General features: G+C 33.1%; 1 protein-coding gene and 1 pseudogene across 2 annotated transcripts; both read left to right on the plus strand.

Annotated features, from left to right (window-relative positions):
* Positions 1-5,021: 5,021 nt before the first annotated feature.
* Positions 5,022-9,793, plus strand: LOC120166093 (annotated as a pseudogene).
* Positions 9,794-14,807: 5,014 nt separating this feature from the next.
* Positions 14,808-18,535, plus strand: LOC120166139 (pyrophosphate--fructose 6-phosphate 1-phosphotransferase subunit beta 1-like). Of its 2 annotated transcripts, none has more exons than XR_005519899.1 (16): positions 14,808-15,081; positions 15,282-15,437; positions 15,527-15,648; positions 15,808-15,861; positions 16,098-16,204; positions 16,284-16,389; positions 16,515-16,578; positions 16,719-16,807; positions 16,907-17,038; positions 17,145-17,315; positions 17,417-17,532; positions 17,621-17,732; positions 17,826-17,910; positions 18,041-18,080; positions 18,293-18,361; positions 18,425-18,478. XR_005519899.1 is itself a non-coding variant. In XM_039175497.1 (16 exons), exons 1-16 carry the CDS (start codon positions 14,886-14,888, stop codon positions 18,505-18,507), a joined length of 1,707 nt encoding a protein of 568 aa, XP_039031428.1. In that variant the 5' UTR covers positions 14,821-14,885; the 3' UTR covers positions 18,508-18,535. The 2 variants fall into 2 exon arrangements, 1 of the variants encoding a protein (XP_039031428.1); XM_039175497.1 differs by having other exon boundaries at positions 14,821-15,081; positions 18,036-18,080; positions 18,425-18,535.
* The last annotated feature ends 5,050 nt before the right edge of the window (positions 18,536-23,585 follow it).

Raw genomic sequence — 23,585 nt, forward strand, 5'->3', positions numbered from 1 at the left:
AAAAAAACAAGAGGAAAAAATAGTGTCGGTGAGAGAATTTTAAAACACTTTTATATTGTTTTGTTTTATTGGGTTTTTGGTGTGGCTGAACAAAGTCGTTCAAGCCCCATTTTTATTGTATCTTCGTTGTTGTTGAATGTTAATAATAGTGAAAGACATGAACTAAAAAAGTTCAATCCTTGAACAAATTATAGGGGAAGTGTAGTATTTATCCCTACTTTTATTATATCTTTGAGCACCGTAAATATCAATGGAATGAACGTCTAATATTAAATGATTGAATGCCATTTTAAACATACATTATCTTATATTTTTCTTTTGATTAATAAAAAATAATAATTTGATGTCTCAAATCGAACATCCTAATTTTATGATGGAATACCTATAGTAATTAGGAATTAACATTTAAAAGTCCTTAAAATGTATTACCTTGTCCAATTAGGTACTTGAAAATTTTATATAAAAATTTGAAAATATTTTTGAGATGATGGTTTTTTAATTAGTTTTTTAATTAATCATTAGTATTTGATCTATTGATCGATTAATCTAAATTAGGTTTTGCAGACGTCTGTTATGAGAGACGACCCTCTCACCCTAGTTTTCTCTAGATTAGGTTTTGAATTAAACTTTAATATTGAATAACCTTAGTGGTTAAAGAGAGTTTGTTCTCTTTTGAGGTCATAAACTCAAGTAGTTGTGTATCAGTAGTGTGCTAATATGTTGTCAATAACTAAAAAATATAAAACAAATATTATTTTATAATAACCCACACAATTAAAGAAAATGTTAAAAGAATTATCATTTTACTTATTTTTTTTTATCAAGAGAGGTGTTTATATTTTTTTTGAAAGGAACAAATTATAAAAACCTAAACGAGGCATAATTTTTTATCCCCTTTTTTTAATCAAATTCAACCCTTAAATAAAAGTTAATTGCACTTAAAATAATAATTTGATGTCTCAAATCGAACATCCTAATTTTATGATGGAATACCTATAGTAATTAGGAATTAACATTTAAAAGTCCTTAAAATGTATTACCTTGTCCAATTAGGTACTTGAAAATTTTATATAAAAATTTGAAAATATTTTGAGATGATGGTTTTTTAATTAGTTTTTTTAATTAATCATTAGTATTCGATCTATTGATCGATTAATCTAAATTAGGTTTTGTAGACGTCTGTTATGAGAGACGGCCCTCTCACCCTAATTTTCTCTAGATTAGGTTTTGAATTAGTCTTTAATATTGAATAACCTTAGTGGTTAAAGAGAGTTTGTTCTCTTTTGAGGTCATAAGTTCAAGTAGTTGTGTGTCAGTAGTGTGTTAATATGTTGTCAATAACTAAAAAATATAAAACAAATATTATTTTATAATCACCCCACACAATTAAAGAAAATGTTAAAAGAATTATCATTTTACTTATTTTTTTACCAAGAGAGGTCTTTATATTTTTTTTGAAAGGAACAAATTATAAAAACCTAAACGAGGCATAATTTCTGATCCCCTTTTTTTAATCAAATTCAACCCTTAAATAAAAGTTAATTGCACTTAAATTAATTAAACTTAGAGTAAACTATATAGTTGACTACTTAAATATTTAGCTTTTTTACTTTTGCTACCGATCTTTCAATTTGGTGTAGAACACCACTTAACTATTTAATTTGTTCAATCAAACCACTTGACATTAGTATTTGACAGAAATATTGATGTGACAGTCCTTAATATTTATACATTCTCTCATTTTCTTCCTAATTTAAATTTAATTTAATAAATTAACCATTAAATCAGGATTTGACATGTGATAGCACAAAAACATGACACGTGTCAATATATGATTAGAGGATTTTTTTTTTTATTAATTTTAATTTATTTAATTAAATATTTCTCTATTCAATCAAGAGATAACACATGTCACCACCCAATTAAATAAAAAAATAAAGAAGCAAGAAATTGCTCTTTAAGTGGATTCAAATCAACGTCCGAAGGATAGAAAAACAATACCCCAACTACTACACCAAATGTCTCCATTGACTTATTATTTACAACAAATTGTATTTATCCTTTTAAAACTTGATAATGGTAATGATAAAAGAAAATAAAAGTACATTGAAATTAAATATAAAAACACATAAATAATTAAAATTTCTAATATTTTATTTATATCTAAGTAAATTATATTTTAAAATATTATAAAAATGAAATATAAAAATATTTAATTCTAATAAAGTGTCATTATCTTATAAAATATAAATTAAACTTAAAAAATGTTCAGAATTGAACTCAGGTTCTACGATTAAGGGTTTAATTCTTAATATCTAAATTAAATTAATAACATATTAAATTAATAACAAATTAAATTAGTTTAAAATTAAATCAAAATACTATTAAAGAAAATCGAACATTGAATCCTAATAAAAAAAGTAATATCTAATTGGGTAAACTATACAGTTTAAAATATTTAATTTTAAAATATTTAGATATTTTTAATTATTTATGTGTTATTATATTTAATTTTAATGTACTTTTATTTTTTTTACCATTACCATTATCAAACTTTAAAAAAAAGATAAATACAATTTGTTGTAAATATTTAACAAATGTGGATGTTCTGTGTAGTAGCTGGGGTGTTGTTTTCCTACCCTATGGACGTTGGTTTGAAGTCACCTATGAGCAATTTCTTGCTCATTTATTTTCTATCTAATCGGGTGGTAACACGTGTCACATCTTGATTAGATAAAAAAATATTTAATTAAATAAATTAAAATTAAAAAAAATCTTCAATCATGTATTGACACGTGTCACTAACGAAACATGTCAAATCTTGATTGAATGGTTAATTTATAAAATTAAATTTAAATTAAATTAGGATGAAATTGTGATGACATATAAATATTAAGGACTAAATGTATAAATATATCATTTCTTTTAACTACCACGTCAATATTTCCGTCAAATATTAACAACAAGTAATCTGATTGAACAAATTAAATAGTTAAATGATGTCCTACCCCAAATTGACAGATCTAAATAATTAAGTGATCAACTGTATAATTTACCCTTAAACTTATGGGCTTCTTTACTCTTGTAATAATAATATTATTAATCGAATTAATATCCATCGACACAAAAACTTATATATATATATATATAATATATATATTTGTTTAATATAATATTTAAATTATCTAAATCTCTCATCACCCATAAATTAAAATAGTTCAAATATATTTAAACTCACCTCGTGTATATTAGGATAATAACAATCTCAAAGGTTAAAGTAAGAGTATGTTTGTTTTACAAAAAATAAAATTCGGAAAATAACTTTTGTAAAATGAATCACCTTTTTAGAAAATAAATTCTGGAAATTATTTTAAGGTGTTTGGATGATGCTATGTAAATTATTTCTCACTGATTGATAATTTTTTAAATTATTTTTTATAAATATTGAACACAATAAATAATATTTTTAATTAAAAAATAATTAATATTCTTATTTTTAAATAATAAAATAATTTATTTAATATTATTTATGTCAATATTATTTTTTATATAATGAAAATATTAAGACTATTATATTTTATTAAAATAAATTTTTTATAAATTATATTAATTATTTATTATAATAAAAATATTATATTATTAATTATATTAATTACTTATTAAAATAAAAATATTATTATAATATTAAAATTATAATATTAAATTATATTTTGAAAATAATTAATAAATATATTTTAAATATTTAATAATTTAATAATATTAGTTTTTGAAATTAATAAATAAAATTAATTTTACTAATAATTTACTATATATTATTAAAGTAAAACTATAATATTATATATTATTATAATATAATTTAATATAATATTATCAAATTTAAAAATATTATATTATATTATTAAAATAATATATTAATATTAAATATATAAAATTATATTATTTTAAGTATTTTTATTTTGAAATAGAATATTTTAAAATGATTTATAAAAGGTCAAATCATAAGTTATTTTCTAAAAAAAAGTTTGTTAACAAAAAAATGAATTGCATTAACTCTGTGTTTTCCACCAATAGAACATTGAAAGATAAAAAAAATATTTTCCAAAAAAATTAATTAAGTGAAACAAATTAACCCTAACCGATTCAATAATTTAGACTATCACCGTTACTTTCACCAAAATTACTAAATTTTCTAATCAATTTTTTCGAAAGGTTGCCATGTCTTATCTATTAATCTAATTAATCCAAATTGAGGGTTTTATTAAATAAATATTACAATGTTATATGTTCCTCGCTCCTCCTTGTGTTGGAGTGACAAGAAAGGATAATAACTAAATTGCTGGGTTGGATCACACACTCTAAAATAATAAAATCTTACATATTAATTCAAATATTATTAAATATATTGGGTAGTTTCATTGATTTTAAGAAATATTATTTTTATTTAAGATTTTAAGTTTGAGTAATTGTAATTTATCAAACATGTAAAGTTAGTATTATTCAATACAAATCCACACATACCGTTATAATTGATAGAGACCGATACCCAAATAAAAACATATAATAATAAAATCATTTTGTTTTGCTTTAAAACTGGTACATATAGACTGATACAGCCACCTAAGCAAGTAACATTTCCAGAAACAGTAGTATTGTTCATGTCATTAATCACATGCTTGGGTGTCAACGATCATCAAACCCCACATGACTTGACAATACCAAAATGACTAACTTGTATAATTTTTTAAGCTCATGCATGCCTAACTTCAACGAACTACATGTAGTGGAATCTTGGGCTTTATAATACTTGTCTTCCCCAACCCCCCATTCAAGCACTTGTGCCTTTACAATATTTTCTCTTTGCCTTCAGAGTTTCAAACATGGTATACTTACCTTCTGAATAAATTTGCATTAGCTTGGTTATATGTTTTTATTTGCTTCATGGATTTTCCTTTGGATGTTCAACAGGTTTTGGTTGAAAGCCTTGGAGAGAGAGATGGCTCCAATGATGAAGTCGTCGTTGATTATCGGGGAATCCGGTGGATAAGTTGAGAACTGGTGGATGGCTTGCTGCAGGGCTCATCTTAGGTTCTTATAATGAACTTCACAAGTTAGTGTGGTTTTATTTTCTTCGATTATGTGCTCTTTGCTAATATGAATGGGAATTTTGGTACTGCAGGATGTGAGTTCTCGGAGAGGATATGTATGGTGGGCATATCTATGAATTTAGTGACATACAACAACAACAACAACAACAAAATCCAATTCATACTTGATCGGAAATCTGCATATTTCGGTGGCGAAATCCGCAATAATAGTAACCAACTTCATGGACACTCTCAATCTGTTTGGTCTCCTTAGAGGTTTCTTGGCCGATTCGAAACTTAGCCAATACGTAACAGTTGCAATCTCTGCATCAATAATTGCTCTGGTGAGTTGCTAACTTATTACGTGCTTTGCAAGTTAAGATGAGCTACAAAATGCAAGCTGAGATACAAATGCAAGCTGAGATTGTGTATTGTTTATTTCTAAAGTTATATCATATTGCACCAGGGAGTGATTTTATTAACAGTGGCCACAACAATTCCAAGAGTGAGGCCTCCTCCCTACGATGGCTATAGAATACAACATCATGAGTGCATCGAGGCAAACAGCCGGCAGCTTGCTTTTCTGTATGCAGTGCTCTACACAATAGCACTAGGTGGTGGAGGAATAAAATCTAATGTCTCCGGCTTTGGATCCAATCAATTCGACGTCAAGGATCCCAAGGATGAGAAGGCTATGATTTTCTTCTTCAACAGGTTCTATTTTGGCGTCAGCATCGTGTTGGGAAATAAAACGAGTAATTTTCCTATAACCAGATTAGTGAGAATGCGAAATAAAAGCGGAAAAATAATACCCGAAATTGATAACGGAGTTCAACCAATTATGCCTACGTCTCTGAACTGTTGCAAATCTTTTACTAAAGAGAGAAAATTTACAGGTGTTTACAAAACACTCGAGAGAGAGATAGAATGATTTGGGGATGATTTTGAAGCTAAATGGGTTAGGGGATTTATAGTTGAAGCTTAAGGACTAATCTTATAAATACTCTAAAGTGCATGAACTAATTGCAATTATCCCATTACCAAAAAATCAACAATATCAGCCCCTTTTGACTTCCCCATTTTCGGTGCCTACCTTTGAATTTTCAATTCATTGTGCGGTGCCCTACTTGTTTGATAAAAGGTTTGGCTAAGTATGACTTTCAACAATCACCCACTTAAAGATTGATTTTAATATGTCTTCACACCTTGATCAATGCAGCAGTTTTTCTAGTCTTGTTACTCTAGCAGGCCAACTGAAGTTGAACACAACTCAGTTTGTCCATAGTCACCGCCCTGTAAACCCACTTGTTATTGGGCAGTTTCTCTGTGGTTGCCTTGTCCCTCAACGTCTTGGCTCCCTTCGACTCTTTTCCACTAATCTTTGAAGGATTGTTCCTCACTTGAACATCCTTGGCAAGCCCTTGCTTCGACCCTTCTCTTATAATGGTCTCTGAAGCCATGTTCTCTACGCGAACATGCTCGATAAACTCCTTGGACATGGACAACTCCTCCTGCACTTGGCTTCTACTCGTCTTGGCAGAAATGAACCTTATTGAGAAAACTCTCAACGCCTCTTCGATCTTGGGTTTGTCATATTCTTTGGACAACTCAATCTTGGGCTCATCTATCACCTTGGATGACTCGGCTTCCCTCGGGTAATCTCGCAACATTCTGGCATCTTAAGTTTGCGCCCACTCGTTTGCTCAACTATTGCCCTCGGCTTAGTATCTTTGACACTTGAACTTGTGTCAAGACTGCACACCTCTTCTCCAGACTCACCATCTGGTTCATCATTGAGTGGACTTTCTCTGCCACTCGAGGAACAACATTCCTCATCCTTTGACTTACCTTCATCATGGATTCTCTTGCACTACCCTCGGCTTTCGGCTTTGTTTTGGAAGTCTTGTTTTTATTGACTCCAAATTCTTTGATTGACTCGGCGGTTGTCAAGGCTTTAGATAGCTCATTGACTTCCCTTCGCTCCAAAACTTTCTTCGCCCATGGCTTCAATCCGAACATGAAGATGAAGAACCCATCTTCTTCAGTCAAACTCGGGACTTTGAGCATGAGTCTTCTGAATCGGTTCACATACTCCTTAAGTGTCCCTTTATGCCTGAGATGCCTCAACTTGGACCACGCCTCCATCATGGCATACTGTGAGCGGACTTGCTCACTTTGTACCCTCGGCTTGACGGTTTTATCTCTTGCTATCACACCGGATCCCTTCTTGTGCTCGACTGCTTTGACATCTGTAATCTCGCCACGTCTCGATCCTGGATTGACTACTTGAGAGCTTGTAGTCGCACTATGCTTGCCCCTTGATTTGGCTACTTTGGAACATGTAGCCTCACCAAGTCTTGCTCCTGACTTGATTGCTTGAACACTCGCAATCGCATCGGGATTTCTTCTGGGTTCAGCTGCCTCAACATCAACAGCCTTGCCTCGTCTCGATCATTGCTTGGCCGCATTGATCCCCTAAATTGAACCAAGTCTTTTTCCTGGCTTGGCAGCTTTAACACTTGCAACCGCGTCAATTCCTGCTACTTCTCATTCTCCCATCATCTTCATGATGGTTGTAAGGCGACGCTTCTCGGGACATCCTCTAATCAAGTGATGACCATCACAAAAATATCACTTTAATTTTTCTTTGCTCACATTCTTCTTCACACTGGACTTAGCCTTGCCATTCTTTCCTGATGGCTTTCCTTGGCTACGAACAGTCGATGACTCACATTGGCCATTTGAAGATTTTCCTCTACCATCTCCCTGCTGCACCTTTCCCGGTCTCCCCCATTATTGCCACTATCTCTAGGCATGGGCATGGCGACACATCGCTACTTGGCTTGACACCTGCAAGCTCGGTCAGCTTTCCGGCTACAACTATAGCCTCCGAAAGTCTCTGGGCATCACCTTGCTCTCTCCCGAGCATTGCCCCTGGTCTAAGTCCTTTCAAGAAGGTCTTGAGCGCACCATCAAATTTCTCAATTTTACATTCCCTTCGTCTGCAGCCATCGCTCCCACTCGAATATGGCTTCGTTTGGATCGTTTCTGACAATTTCTGTGAACCACCATGTATTAGAACACCTCCGTCGACAAACTCGTATCGTCGACCAAATTTTACTATTCACGAAATTCATTATTCACGTAAATAGTATCCTCGCAGAAAAATTGACAAAATTCACAACCAAAAGCTCTGATACCAATTGTTGAAAATAAAACGAGTAATTTCCATATAACCATATTAGTGAGAATGTGAAATAAAAGCAGAAAAATAATACCCGAAATTGATAACAGAGTTCAGTCAATTATGCCTACGTCTCCGGACTGCAGTAGATCTTTTACTAAAGAGAAAAAATTAACAGGTGTTTACAAAATACTTGAGAGAGAGCTAGAATGATTTGAGGATGATTTTGAAGCTAAATGAGTTAGGGTATTTATAGTTGAAGATTAAAGACTAATCTTGTAAATACCCTAAAGTGCATGGACTAATTGCAATTATCCCATTACCAAAATATCAACAATATCAGCCCCTTTTGACTTCCCCATTTTCGGTGCCTATCTTTGAATTTTCAATTCATTGTGTGGTGCCTACTTGTTTGACAAAAGGTTTGGCTAAGCATGACTTTCAACACATCGGGTCATTATTTTCCGTGATTGTGCTGGTATATGTACAAGACAATATAGGGAGATGGTGGGGGTATGGAATTTCAACAGGAACAATGGTGGTTATCGTTGTAGTTTTTCTTTTAGAACACCCGGTACAGGTTCAAAAGGCCTATGAGAAGCCCTTTAACTGTTGTATGGAGGGTTTTGTTTTTTGGCTCTGAAGAAGAGAAATCAGTCTTATCCTTCCCATCCAAGCCTTTTGAATGATTACCCCTACACAAAACGATTGAAGTATGTATAAATTGAAATACTTTAAAGATAACAATTTATGCAGCTTGTATTTGTTTCTAAAACCTCATTTCAATGATGACGATTTCGTTACCATCATGGTATCAACTGTGACACAAGTTAAGGAGGTGAAAATGGTCGTAAAATTACTTCCCATTTGGTCCACTTGTATCATCTTCTAGACAATCTACTCCCAAATGACAACTTTCACAGTTCATCAAGAAACCATCATGCACCAGAGAGTCAGTTCCTTCGTGATCCCTGCAGGTTCTTTCTCTGCTTTCTTCATCATGACAATTCTCCTCAACTTCCCTCAATGAGAAATTGTTTGTACCCTTGGCTCGAAAACTTACAAATAATGTCCAAGGAATCACAAGCCTCCAAAGGATTGGAATTGGACTCGTTTTCTCTATAGCTGCAATGGTGGTTGCTGCTGTGTTGAGAAATAAAAGAGAGAAATTGTTGTTCAGAAAGAAGTCAAAATAAGTGCCTTTTGGCTACTTATTCAATTCTTCCTAGTGGGTACCGGGGAAGCTTTTGCTTATGTTGGACAACTTGAGTTCTTTATGAGAGAGGCACCAGATCGAATGAAATTGATGAGCACAAGGCTTTTCCTGAGCACCATTTCGATGGGTTTCTTCGTGAGCAGTTTACTGGTGTCTAGCGTCAATCATGTGACAAAAAAGAGTTGGCCGAGAAGCAACCTGAACGAAGTGAAGTTAAACAACTTTTACTGGTTACTTGCAGCATTAGGATTTCTAAATTTATTGGTTTTTCTAATCCTTGCGTCGAGACATCAGTACAAAACGCATCTTCCTATTGTTGAAATAGAGAGAAGAGTATTGAGAAACAATGGCTTGAGTTTTCCATTGATTAAGAGTGGATATATATACACAAGATGGGACATATAGAAATAGGAAACTAGCCTAGAGTTAGGGGATTACAACTAATTACAAGGCACATAAATAGGAGACTAGCCTAGAGTTAGGGAATTACAACTAATCACAAAAATATTATAATTGATTACAATAATTTAAAATTTAAATAAAATTTGTTATAATTAATTCTCTAATATGCCCCCTCAAGATGGAGCTCCGGAGGAGACACCAATCTTGACCCTTAAGTCTTGGAATCGGTTTCGTGGAAGCAGTTTGGTAAGAGCGTCGGCAAGTTGATCTGCTGAGGAAACATGAGTAACACGAAGAGCACCTGATTGAACTTGACCCCGAATAAAGTGATAGTCAAGTGCCATATGTTTCATGCGCGAATGAAAGACTGGATTAGAACAAAGATAGGTGGCACCAACATTGTCGCAGTAGATAACAGGCGGTGTAGGAAGAGTGATGCCAAGTTCTGTGAGAAGGGAACAAATCCAATTGAGTTCAGAAGTAGTAGCGGCAACTGATCGATACTCAGCTTCCGTGGAGGATCGAGCAACTGTACGCTGTTTCTTGGATGACCAAGAAATAGGATGGCGACCAAGATAGACAATATAGGTTCTCGTTGAGGTATAGTCATCTTTGTTTCCACCCCAATCAGCATCTGAGAAGATATGAAGGGAAAGTGGATTTGCCTTGTGAAGGAATAATATATGAGTTAATGTGCCACATAGATATCGAGGCAGTCATTTTGCAGCATTCCAATGTTCAGACGTCGGGCGATGCATGAATTGAGAAAGCTTATTAACAGAATATGTTATGTCTGGGCGAGTGAGGCAAATATACTGTAGACTGCCAACAAGTGTTCTATATTCTGTGCAGTCAGTTAGAGCTGTACCTGAATGAAGTGTGAGATTTTCATCTGTAACAAGTGGTGTAGCAATAGGTTTTGCACCAATCATTTTTTTCTGGGAAAGAAGATTAGTGATGTAGCGCCTTTGAGTAAGTAGCAGACCGGATAGAGTGGTTAGAACCTCAATGCCGAGAAAATAAGACAAGGTGCCAAGATCCTTGATTAAAAATCTTTGTGCCATGAGGTCAATGTAGCGTTGAATAATATTGGTGTTGGTGCCTGTGATAATAATGTCATCCATAAACATAGATATATAGTAATGTCACCTGAGTGAAGAATGAATAGGGAAGTGTCTGCATGAGAGTTTGTGAACCCAGACTCAATGAAGAATTGGCGAAGTTCAAGGTACCAAGCTCGTGGGGCCTGCTTGAGTCCATATATAGCCTTCTTTAGTTTGCATACACGTGTTAGATTGTCTTTATCAACAAATCCTGGAGGCTGAGCCATGTAGACATCTTCGGAAAGATGGCCCTGAAGAAAGGCATTATTAACATACAATTGTTGCAATTGCTAACCTCTACTGAGTGCCAGGCTTAGAACAAGTCGTATTGTTGTCGGCTTGACAACTGGACTAAAAGTGTCATGATAATCCACTCCAGGTCACTGATGAAAGCCTTTGGCAACTATTCTAGCTTTGTACCTGTCAATAGAACCATTAGGAAGTCGTTTAATACGAAAAACCCACTTACATCCAACAAGATTCTGCAGAGAAGTAGATGGAACAAGCTCCCAAGTTCCATTACGAACAAGAGCATCAAACTCATCATTCATAGCTTGTCTCCATTTAGGATCTTTTAGGGCTTGAGAAACAGTATGAGGCTCAATGTCTTATGGTTGAGAAATGATAGCAGTGAGGTTCATTTTGGTTAGGGGTTTATGGATGTTGTTTTTTGATCTAGTGGTCATGGGATGGGTATTTTGATGGGTGGGTTGCGCTATGATTGAAGAAAAAGAGGTCTCAGAATTGTGTGGTTCTAGTGGTAAATGGTCGACGATGGTTTCTTGGCGATTAACCATTTGGAAATGATCTCTGGGTGGGACGTGATAGATGGATTTGGTGAGTACTAAAGGGAAAGGAGTTTTCGAGAATTTTGACATGACGAGAAATGTATATTTAGAAGTGGATAAGAGCGAGACCAGATATGCACTTTGTGTTGAAGAGTAACCAGAAAGACACAAGGAGTGGAATGAGAGTCAAGTTTATACTGAGAATAAGACGAAGCCACAGATAACATAAACAACCAAACACAGTTGGGTTGTGACTCAAAGAGCTTCTTAAAAGGAGATGAAAGATATAATGTGGGTGTGGGCATACGGTTGATGAGATATACAGTAATGGAAAAGGCGTAAGTCCAATAAGTTAAAGGTATTGATGCATGAGTGAGGAGAGATAAACCAGTTTCAACAATATGCCGATGACGTCGTTCAGAAAAACCATTATGTTCTGGTGTATGGGGTGGCGTAGTAAGATGTGATATACCATTGGTGGAGAGGAAAAGATCAAGGGCTTGATATTCACCACCATTATCTTAATAGAAGATAACAATTCGATGTTTAAATTGGTTTTTGACTAATGCCTTGAAACGTACAAAGACATCATACACATGAGATATTTGTTTAAGGGGATAATACCAAATATATCATGTATAATGATCAACAAAAATAACATAGTATTGAAAACCATCAACATAATAAACAAGAGAGGTCCAGACATCAGAAAAGATAAGTTCAAGCGGGTGAGATGAGGTTAAGGTAGAAGAAGAAAATGGAATTTTATGACTTTTATTGCATGAACAGGCATTGCAATGTGTGAAGGAGGATAACGGACTAGACAATGGTAAAGGAAATTTGGAAACAATATTTTTCATAATAGTAAATGATGGATGACCTAGTCTAGAGTGCCACTCGGACGAAGTGGTCTTGACACTGGAAAATGCAAGCAATGGTGGAGAGAAAACTAAAGGGGATGTAGTCGGCCACTCATATATGCCATCCTTAGGTTCACCCATCAAAAGGATTGTCCTCGTGTTTAGATCCTTCACCTGAAAAGCATAGGGTGAGAATTCAACAGAAACATGGTTATGAGTGCAAAATTGATAAATCAAAATTAAGTTCTTTTTCATGGAAGGGACACAAAGAACATTTTGTAAAGTAAAGGTGCGAGAGGAAGTATGTATGGTGGTAGAACTAGTATGGGTTATGTGAAGGGCCGATCCATCACCAATCATGACATCATCAGATCCTTGGTACGAGCTATGAAGAGAGAGATTGCTCAAGTAAGATGTAACATGGTGAGATGCTCCACTATCCAGCAGCCAAGTAGGTGTAGTGTTGTTTCCCAGAATAACATGATTGGCTCGTGGTTGCCAAGGTGTGAAGGGGCGATATCCCTGAGAGCCTTGAGGACGAGATGTTGGTGATTGTTGATTAGTGATAAGCCGAAACATCAGACATCGTTTGGCAGTGTGTCCTTGAGTGTCACATGCTTGACAATGACCCAAATAAGGTTTGGGTTGGCATTGATCATGAGAAGAAAGTATAGTGGTAGGGCCTGATTATTGTGAATTGGTGGCTGATGGACGCCAATTTGGATGATTCCGAAAGGTCATGGGATTTTTCGTGGCTGATAGTGATAGGGAAGGTGGTTGAGCGGTCTGAAGAGATGTTTCTTTGTTGAGAAGTTTCTCATGAAGTTCAACAAAAGAAATTGGCATGTCACGGGCATTAATGGCATCAATGACAGATTTATACTCATCACTTAGTCCTTCTAGAACCCGATCAATAAGATCCTCATCATTAATTGGCTTCCCTAGAAGAGTAAGTTCATCGGTACGAGTCTTTCTCCGCATGTATTCCTAATTGATTTTGGCCCTTGGTACACCGCTTTAATTGTTCCTTCAATTGTTTAATATGACCACGAGATGGTTTGGCGTAGGTATTAGCTAAGGTTTGTCATGCATCAAGGGAAGTGGTGGTGCGGTCAATAAGCGGTTGTAGTGAAACGGAGATGGCACCAAGGAGAGCGCTAAAAAGGAGACGATCCTGACGCTTTCAGGTTATGTACGTCGGATTTGGAGATGTAACACCATTGACGGTGACGGTGGGTTGTGGTGGAGTTTGAAGTGATGAAGATCATAACCTTCAAGAAGAGATTGGATTTGAAGGCTCCATGTGAGATAATTGGTGGATGACAATTTGGTGATATTGGAGAGATCTATTGTAAGGAGAGGGTTGAGGATCTGAGAGTTTTGGATAGTAATAGGGTCGTTGGTGGAAGAGGAAGCCGTATGGGAAGCCATTGAAGGGACTAGTGGCGTAGTTTTAGATATATGTATATGAAGGATCGTGGTGTTTTTGAAGAGAAAAAAGAGAGGAAAATATGCTCTGGAAGATTAGGCTCGTGATACCATGTTGAAATAGAGAGAAGAGTATTGAGAAACAATGGCTTGAGTTTTCCATTGATTAAGAGTGGATATATATACACAAGATGGGGCACATAGAAATAGGAAACTAGCCTAGAGTTAGGGGATTACAACTAATTACAAGGCACATAAATAGGAGATAGCTAGAGTTAGAGAATTACAACTAATCACAAGAATATTATAATTGATTACAATAATTTAAAATTTAAATAAAATTTGTTATAATTAATTCTCTAATACCTATTAGACCTGAGTCTGGAGAGAAGGAGCTGGAGAGCTTGAACAATGAAATGATATAAGACGTGGAGAAGAAGGCACGCATTAAATCATTGGAAATTGCAGAGCCATAGAATATATGTATTCTATGAGGATTGTATTAAATGTTATTGTTCTTTTTGTTTTACTAAAGCCATAAATATTCGACACTGAAACATTTTGATTGTTATATTTAACTTCTTATCCAAAATTCTACATATATAAAATATATTTGACTGTTTGATTATGGACTTTCTCAAATCTCAACTAACAATGTCAGCTATTCCTAAGTTGAAGGAAGTAGAAAATGTTCATTTTGCCCTTTTCTTTGACCAACTCTCCTCCCGTCTCATATACATAAGCACCATATCCACAACTGCATTCTTCTTCACTCTTTTTTAGCTTATATTGCCACCGCCTTTCAGCTAGACGTTGATCAATGTCACCCGCCATCGCCACTAATGACTTGCCGGTCACCCAGTACGAGGAAAGCCTCATCCCCATTCTCCTCCCCTCTGACATCTACGGTGAATTCCAAAGCAACAGATTGAACCACACGCCTCCCCTCCCATCAATCCTTAAAAACCCCTTCCGAGTCGTCGATGGCCCAGCTACCACGGCTGCTGGAAACCCAAGTAAGCCATTTATCTCACTCATTTAGCTTCACGCATACATGTCTATTTGACAAGCTATTATCGGTCACGAATTTCTTTTCCTGTATGTAAAGAGATGTTAAAAGTCTCACATTGTTTGTACATAAATGTGGCATATATATATATATATATATATATACATTGTTATACTCTCCCCTTGCGTTGCATGGATGACTTTGCAGATGAGATAGCAAAGTTGTTCCCAAATCTTTATGGACAGCCATCGGTCTCGTTGGTTCCAGGACATTCCGAAGTGAAGGGTCAGAGTTTGAAGGTTGGTGTCGTTTTTTCCGGAGGACAAGCTCCTGGTGGACACAATGTGATAACTGGGATTTTCGGTAACGGCTTTGTTCTTATGTACCTACCAGACTAATTCATGATTTCTTATTCTATCTCTCTGATCATTGTGAATTTGTTTTGCCTGAAGATTACTTGCAAGAACGGGCAAGAGGAAGTACTCTTTACGGATTCAAGGGCGGTCCAGCCGGCATCATGAGCTGCAAATATGTTAAACTCACTGCAGAGTTAATCTATCCTTACAGAAACCAGGTGAAAACCTTTTGGTTTTATAACATTGTTTTTATTAATATTAATATATGCACTTGAGATGGTCAGAACACATGAACATGTGCTTCCTTAGTATGCTATTTGTCTCTTTTGCTTCTGCTCTACGCCATTCCATTTGACATATGTTGAATAAATTTACAGGGCGGCTTTCATATGATTTGCAGTAGTAGAGATAAGATTGAAACTCCAGAACAGGTTTGTTTCCACGCCGGTTCAGTTAGTTCTGCATTTTACTTAATCTGGTTTGCAAATTGCAATTATAGATGAAAATATCTGCCGAGTTAAGATCTGAAACCATATTTTATCTGAACTAATGCCAGCATATATTCTTGAAGATTTGGTTTTATGTCTAGTATAGTGAAATTCAATTTGGTTAACCCTTAATATTTCAATCTTTATGTAATTGATTTAGCATTGCCAATACCTTTCAGCTTAAGCAAGCTGAAGAAACAGTGAAGAAGCTTGATTTGGATGGACTTGTTATCATCGGTGGGGATGACTCGAATACGAACGCTTGCGTTCTTGCTGAGAACTTTAGGTACAACAACATCTGCCACTACATCACAATGTTCAGCCAATTGTCTCGTGTTCGATGCTGTGTGGTTCATATTTTGCAGGAGTAAAAATATGAAGACTCAAGTGATTGGATGCCCAAAGACCATTGATGGTGATTTGAAATGCAAAGAGGTGCCCATAAGCTTTGGATTTGACACTGCATGCAAGGTATTTTTTATTTAACTTAGTCGAACCTTAGGAAATTGACTTGAGCCATAGCAAAATACAATGTGTAGCAGAAAAAGCTGGTCATACTCTCACTTAAATAATATGCATCTACTCGGAATATGCAGATATATTCCGAAATGATTGGAAACGCCATGATAGATGCTCGTTCAACTGGAAAATACTACCATTGTAAGTGTTTCTGTTAAGAAATATGTCAAAATGGATGAGAAATGATTGGCATAAAGCCCCTCATTTCTTATTTTTATGTAAGCCTTTCATTGTATGAATTCCTAGTGGTTGCATTGATCCTAATTACCTGTTTTTCTCAGTCATAAGGCTCATGGGACGGGCAGCTTCTCACATAACATTGGAGTGTGCTTTACAGACCCACCCGAACATTGCGATTATCGGAGAAGAGGTATCCTTATCTGATATTCTCCAGTGCTTCAGTCTTAGGAATTTATCTATCGAGGATCAAAGCTTTTAAGTGAAATACTGGACACTTTTAATGGTGCAGGTTGCTGCCAAGAACCGAACAATGAAGAATATTACAATTTATATTGCTGATATAATTTGCAAACGCATGGAACTTGGATTTAATTATGGTGTGATAATTTTATCTGAAGGCCTTATTGATTTCATTCCTGAGGTAAAACTTTCAAAGCCAGAAGTTATTCCTTGCGTTGTTCTGTCGGTCGGTCCATCCCGAATTTCTTGAATCATAGACTTGAGATGGTGAGATGTTTTATTTGCAGGTGAAACAACTTATTGCAGAGCTCAATGAAATTTTAGCCCATGATGTTGTTGATGAAGCTGGGATGTGGAAAGGCAAACTTAGAGGCCAATCTCGTGAACTCTTCGAGTTTTTGCCTCGACCGATTCAGGAACAGCTGCTGCTTGAAAGAGATCCCCATGGGAATGTGCAGGTCCAGTTAACTGATGTCTATTGGCACCTGTTAAGGACCATATAGTATGTGTCTGCATTTGATGCCTTACTTAATTTGGCACATATTCTACATATATTTAGGTTGCCAAGATAGAAACAGAAAAAATGCTCATCCAAATGGTGGAAACTGAATTGGATCAAAGGAAGCAAAGAGGTGCATACAAGGGACAATTTCAAGGAAAACCCCATTTTTTCGGGTGACTCAGCAACATTCTTTTACATAAATGAGAGTCTTTCAGTTCATGGTATCAATGTAAAACATGATATCTGACTTTCACTTTGTAGCTACGAGGGTCGATGTGGATTTCCTACGAACTTCGATGCAAACTACTGTTATGCACTCGGTTATGTTACCGGAATCCTCCTCCATTCCGGAAAAACCGGACTTATTTCATCGGTTCGTGGGATTCTTTCGTTCTTTTGCTTGGAGCATGATGAGATTCAACATCCTGTTTCCAAGTGACACTAAAGACATGTATCTTATGTTCAGGTGAGTAACTTGACTGCACCAGTAGATGAATGGACTGTTGGAGGAACACCGTTAACATCGTTAATGGATGTCGAGCGCCGACATGGTATATAACTGCATACTTTGTGAACATTAAGTGCAAACATAGCTAGTAATGTGTATGTATTAACATTTCTCATCGTCATGCAAAAGCATCAGTGAGAAATTTTTTTCTGGTTTAAATTCTGGCAGGGAAGTTCAAGCCCGTGATTAAGAAGGCAATGGTGGACCTTGAAGGTAATCAAATGAAATATACATACATATCATGTCAGATTATCACTATAAAACATGATAGACGTAGAATTTTATATTATTGGGACGATTTTAAAAAAAATTCCCTCAATTTATCCCTGAACTGAAGGGTGACAAAGGGTTTAAGAGTATATATTTATAGGATAAGTAAAAAGTTTGTGATTGATTTTGATTTTATTAGAATATTGAAATTTCAGGTGCACCAATGAAGAAATTTGCATCATTACGGGATGATTGGGCACTTAAGAATCGATATATAAGCCCAGGTAATTATCTTAATTTGCTGTTAAAATAATATTATTTGATGTTAATTCTATATTTTGATGCAGGACCCATTCAATTCGTTGGTCCTTTTGCAAATGACATCAACCATACTGTAATGTTGGAGCTCGGGGCACAATTTCTTTTCTAATATTAATGTTCATCAGGTTTTTTTTTCTCAGAAAAATAACTATCAATTTGTAATTAGAGCAACAATATTTTTCATTTTTCGTATTAGTGAATATATATAATTAAGTTGCGGCACACATAATTTAAATAAATTTACTGATTGATGATGCCATAACGGGCGTGTAAACAGTATTTTAAAAGTTTATTACACAATCTTTAATTAGAATAGTGTCCAAATAATACGTAATAACCACCAATCTATTTGATTTTGACATTTTTCCCGAAATATCACCCTAATCCTATATATTTCCTTGTCAGACACCGTTCAGACTATATTTCTCGATCTAACACCCTTTGCCGCCCCCTACACCGCGTCTTACCAAATGTGTAAAAAACCCGGATGTTAGTTTTGTAAATATTTTGAAACGAGTGTCAAATACGTCATTAATTTCTATTATGATGGCATTTGTGTAAAAACGTCAGCAGAACACCCACATCGCACGGTTCCAAGTTGTGAACTGGCTAGAGTTTTAATGAAGTGGACAGTATGTGTAGTGGTTGAATTTATTATTTTAGTGTCACAAGTTTATTTTTTATAATAATAAATTTTTTATAATTTTAAAAATTATAAATTTCATATATTTTGAAAAAAATATTGAATAATAATTCATTTGATCAATCAATTGTATTTAAAAGTTTATTTTAATATTTTTAAACAATTAATTTTAAAAGGCAATATTTTTTTCAAAAATATATGAAATTTATAATTTTTTAAATTATAAAATATTTATCATCATCATCATTTTGTAAAAGAAATACTAGTTATAAAACTTTTATAAAATTATTCATATTTTAAATATTTACCCTCAAAGTTTTTATATACTAGATTATATGTATTGTGTAATTTTAATGCAAAAATTTGAATAATTTTATTAAAAATGAATAAACATTATTAATTGTTGTTAAAAATTAAAAATTAATGAATAATAATTCATTTGATCCCTCAATTGTAATTAAAAGTTTATTTTAATATTTTTTATATTTTTAAACAATTAATTTTAAAAGGTAATAATTTTTTCAAAAATATATGAAATTTATAATTTTTAAAATTATAAAATATTTATTATTATCATCATCACCATCATTTTGTAAAAGAAATATTAGTTATAAAACTTTTATAAAATTATTCATATTTTAAAATACTTACCCTCAAAGTTTTCCTATAATAGATTATACGTATTGTGTAATTTTAATGCAAAAATCAAAATAATTTTATTAAAAATGAATAAACATTATTAAATGTTGTTAAAAACTAAAAATTAATGAATAATAATTCATTTGATCCCTTAATTGTAATTAAAAGTTTATTTTAATATTTTTATATTTTTAAACAATTAATTTTAAAAGAAAATATTTTTTCAAAATATATGAAATTTATAATTTTTAAAATTATAAAAAATAAACTTGTGACACTAAAATACTAATAAACTCAACCACTATACACACTGTCCACTTCATTAACTTGTGACAAGACCCCAACACAACCGTGCGGTGTGGGAAAATTCAAAGTGATGACATTTTTACACAAATGTCACCATAATAGAAATTAATGATGTATTTAACATTCGTTTAAAAATATTTATAAAATTAGTACCCGTATTTTTTACACATTTGGTAAGGCGCGCCCCCGGGGGCGCCTTCGACCACGTGGCGTAAAGCACGGTGCAGGCGCGCCTTCGACCACGTGGCATAAAGTGCGGTGCAGGGGGAGCGTCTTCCTGAAAAATGTGTTAGATTGAAAAATATAGTATGAACGGTGCCTGATAAAAAATATTAAATGGAAAAGGTGATTTTTCGGGATAAACACCTTTGATTTTGTCTAGTTTAAATTTAAATTTAATAAAGATTTATTACATCATTAATTTAAAATTAATTTAATTTATTTTGACCTTTAATTATGATTGTTACGATAACGGTAATATCAACTATTACTATAATTATCAAGTATATTTGACCAAGCTGCTCATTTTAATTTAGGGTAAAGTATAGTAATGGTCACTGAACATTTCTAAAGCTTGCATTTAGGTCCCTCAACTTTTAAAACTTGCAATACAGTCCCCCAACATTTATTCCGTTTGCAATATGGTCCCCAACTTAAACCACCGTTAGAAATTAGGGTAAATTATATAAAAGGTTATTAAACTTTTCGGACACTTGAATTTAGGTCTCCCAACTTTTAAAACTTGCAAAACAGACCTCAATTTCATTCTAAACCCCAATTTCCAAAGTAATTCAATTTCATTCTAAACCCTAAATTCCAAAATAATTCAATTGAATTCAATTATGTCAGATTTATTATTATTTAATTTCATCTTATTTCATGTGATACGTATTTTTTATATAAATATAATAGTATAATTCTTATCTGTTGAAGAAATTTTTTAATTAAAAAAAGTAGTTAGGATATAGAAGAGGTTGAAAATAATTCGAATTTTAAATTTATAAAATGTTATTTTGACGTATAAATAAAAGTGTAGACTACTAGGTTGACAACTTAACTATCTAGCCCTTTTTACTTTTGTCATCGATCTTTTAAATTTATCAATCATACAACATAATTATTTAATTGTTTCAACTAAGCCACTAGTCGTTACCAATTGATACAAATGACGAAGTGGCAGTTAAAAGGAATTGACATTATTATACATTCAGTCTTTATTATTTATATAATCAATTTGGTCCTAAATTAAATAAAATTTAATAAATTAATCATTTAATTAGGATCTGACATGTGTTAGCACATGATCATGACACGTGTCATTGGTGACACATGTCACCACCTAATTATTTATATATGCTATCAATTTGGTCCTAAATTAAATAAAATTTAATAAATTAATCATTTAACCAGGATCTGACATGTGTTAACACATGATCATGATATATGTTATTGGTGACACATGTCACCACCTAATTAGAATAAAATTAAGTTACAAAGAAGTAAAATTTGGGTCTTGGGCAAACTCAAACCTGAGTCACGCAAATTAAAGATACAGGGTGGAGCCACTAAGCTAACACCATCGTTTGTGTTAAGAGATATACAATAATACATATACTAATAGTATGACCAATGCCAGAAAAAAAGAATATAATGGAAAATGGAAATAATGAGATTTGAACTTCGGCAAAAAATTTGAAAGCAATAAATGATGGGAAAATATTATATTTTTTTACAATAGAAAATATTATATTTTTTTACAATAAAAAATATTATATTTGATAAATTGTTTGATAGATTTAATATATTTTTTAAATATTAGTTGATACAATATTTAAAAGAATAAATTTAAGATTTATATTTTAAACTAAATTTAATAATTATATTTTCATATTTATAATTCATGATTATATATAATCTTAAGTTGAGTATTTCTAATATAATTAATAATTTTAATTTCTTATTAAAATAAAATATTCAAAAAATAAATGATTTATACATTAATATATGAATATATTTTTTATTTATACATCTAAATATAATATACATTTATATAAATATATTTTTATTCGTATATTGAAATATTTTGATTAAATATAAACATATTTTAAATACTAATTTATACAAGAAAAATAAAATATATCAAAAATATAAATGATTCATACATTTAAATATAAATTAAATCATTTATATTTTCTATACATCTATATTTAATAAGAAAATAAAATTATTGGGGGACTGTTTTGCAAGTTTTAAAAGTTGGGGACCTAAATTCAAGTGCCTGAAAAGTTCAATGACCGTTTATATAATTTACCCTAATTTTCTAACAGTGATTTAAGTTGGGGGACCATATTGCAAACGGAATAAATGTTGGGGGACTGTATTGCAAGTTTTAAAAGTTGAGGGACCTAAATGCAAGCTTTAGAAATGTTCAGTGACCATTACTATACTTTACCCTTTAATTTATTATATTCTTTCAAGTCGTGAATTTTAAAATTATTAAAGCGCACATATTTTTCCCCCTAGAGTCTCATTCTCCTCCCTCTAAATATAATTAGAATTATATTTAGAATTTATAAAAGAAAGATATATTATTATAATACATTTAAATTACTGTTTGTGGGATGATGGATTTTAATAAAATTTAAAATCCAACCTTAATTATTATTTGGGTAAATTAAACAGTTAATCATTAAGCTTTACTCTCTTTCCTATTTCACTTACTGAACTTTCAATTTTTTCAATTTACTCATTAAACTTTACAAATTGATTTTTTTAATCACTCCGCGGTTAATATCTAACATTTTTATCACGTGGATAAATTAACTTACACCTTTTCTATTTATATTTATTTGACTTTTCAATAGAGGATCATTTTTTGTCTTCATCTTAATTCTTTATCGCAATCTTCTTTTGATAAGGTGCAGCGAAAACACTTGTTATATTTATTGTAGGTGGAATCTTAGATTATGTTAACGAATACGCGACAGATGAAAGGTAGAGTGAGGAGAACCGATGGATGAAAGAGTTTATGAGGGCTCATGAATTAGAGCTTCTACAGAAGGCTGAGGAATATGAAATGCTTAAGAGAATGAACTAGAGCATGCTTGCCAACGAAGTCGCCAAGTAGAAACTGGTTGATGAGTTCATGCTCTTCATTGAAGCAACTGATAAAAACGGTGAGGAAAATTCCCAGTTTGATGAAAAAACAAGAAACTCATGACTCCTAATTTCTAAACCGGCATCAAACCAATGAAATAAACAAAGCAGCCTAGATTTTGTCATCAGATCTTGTCATCGGAGTCCTCCAACCAAAACACTCACCACTCCAAAAGAATGTCTTTTTTTTTCTTTAAATATAGATCAGAAAGCATATATTTAGAGGGATTAATCTTTTACATAAAGATATACATGAAAAATCCTTCAACATAATAGATAAGAAGTCACGGATGGGCATGAAACTCGAATCCGACGGGTTCTGACCCGATAATGTCGATTTTTTTTAAAAAAAATCGGGTTGGGGTTGAGTTTTTTTTTAAATTATGTTCGGGTTGGATTTGGGTTAGGGTGAAAAATATCTGACCCAACTCGACCCGAAAAAA

The sequence above is a fragment of the Hibiscus syriacus genome, unplaced genomic scaffold (assembly GCF_006381635.1).
Source record: "Hibiscus syriacus cultivar Baekdansim isolate YM2019G1 unplaced genomic scaffold, ASM638163v2 tig00111621_pilon, whole genome shotgun sequence".
In the NCBI taxonomy this organism is placed as follows: domain Eukaryota; kingdom Viridiplantae; phylum Streptophyta; class Magnoliopsida; order Malvales; family Malvaceae; genus Hibiscus; species Hibiscus syriacus.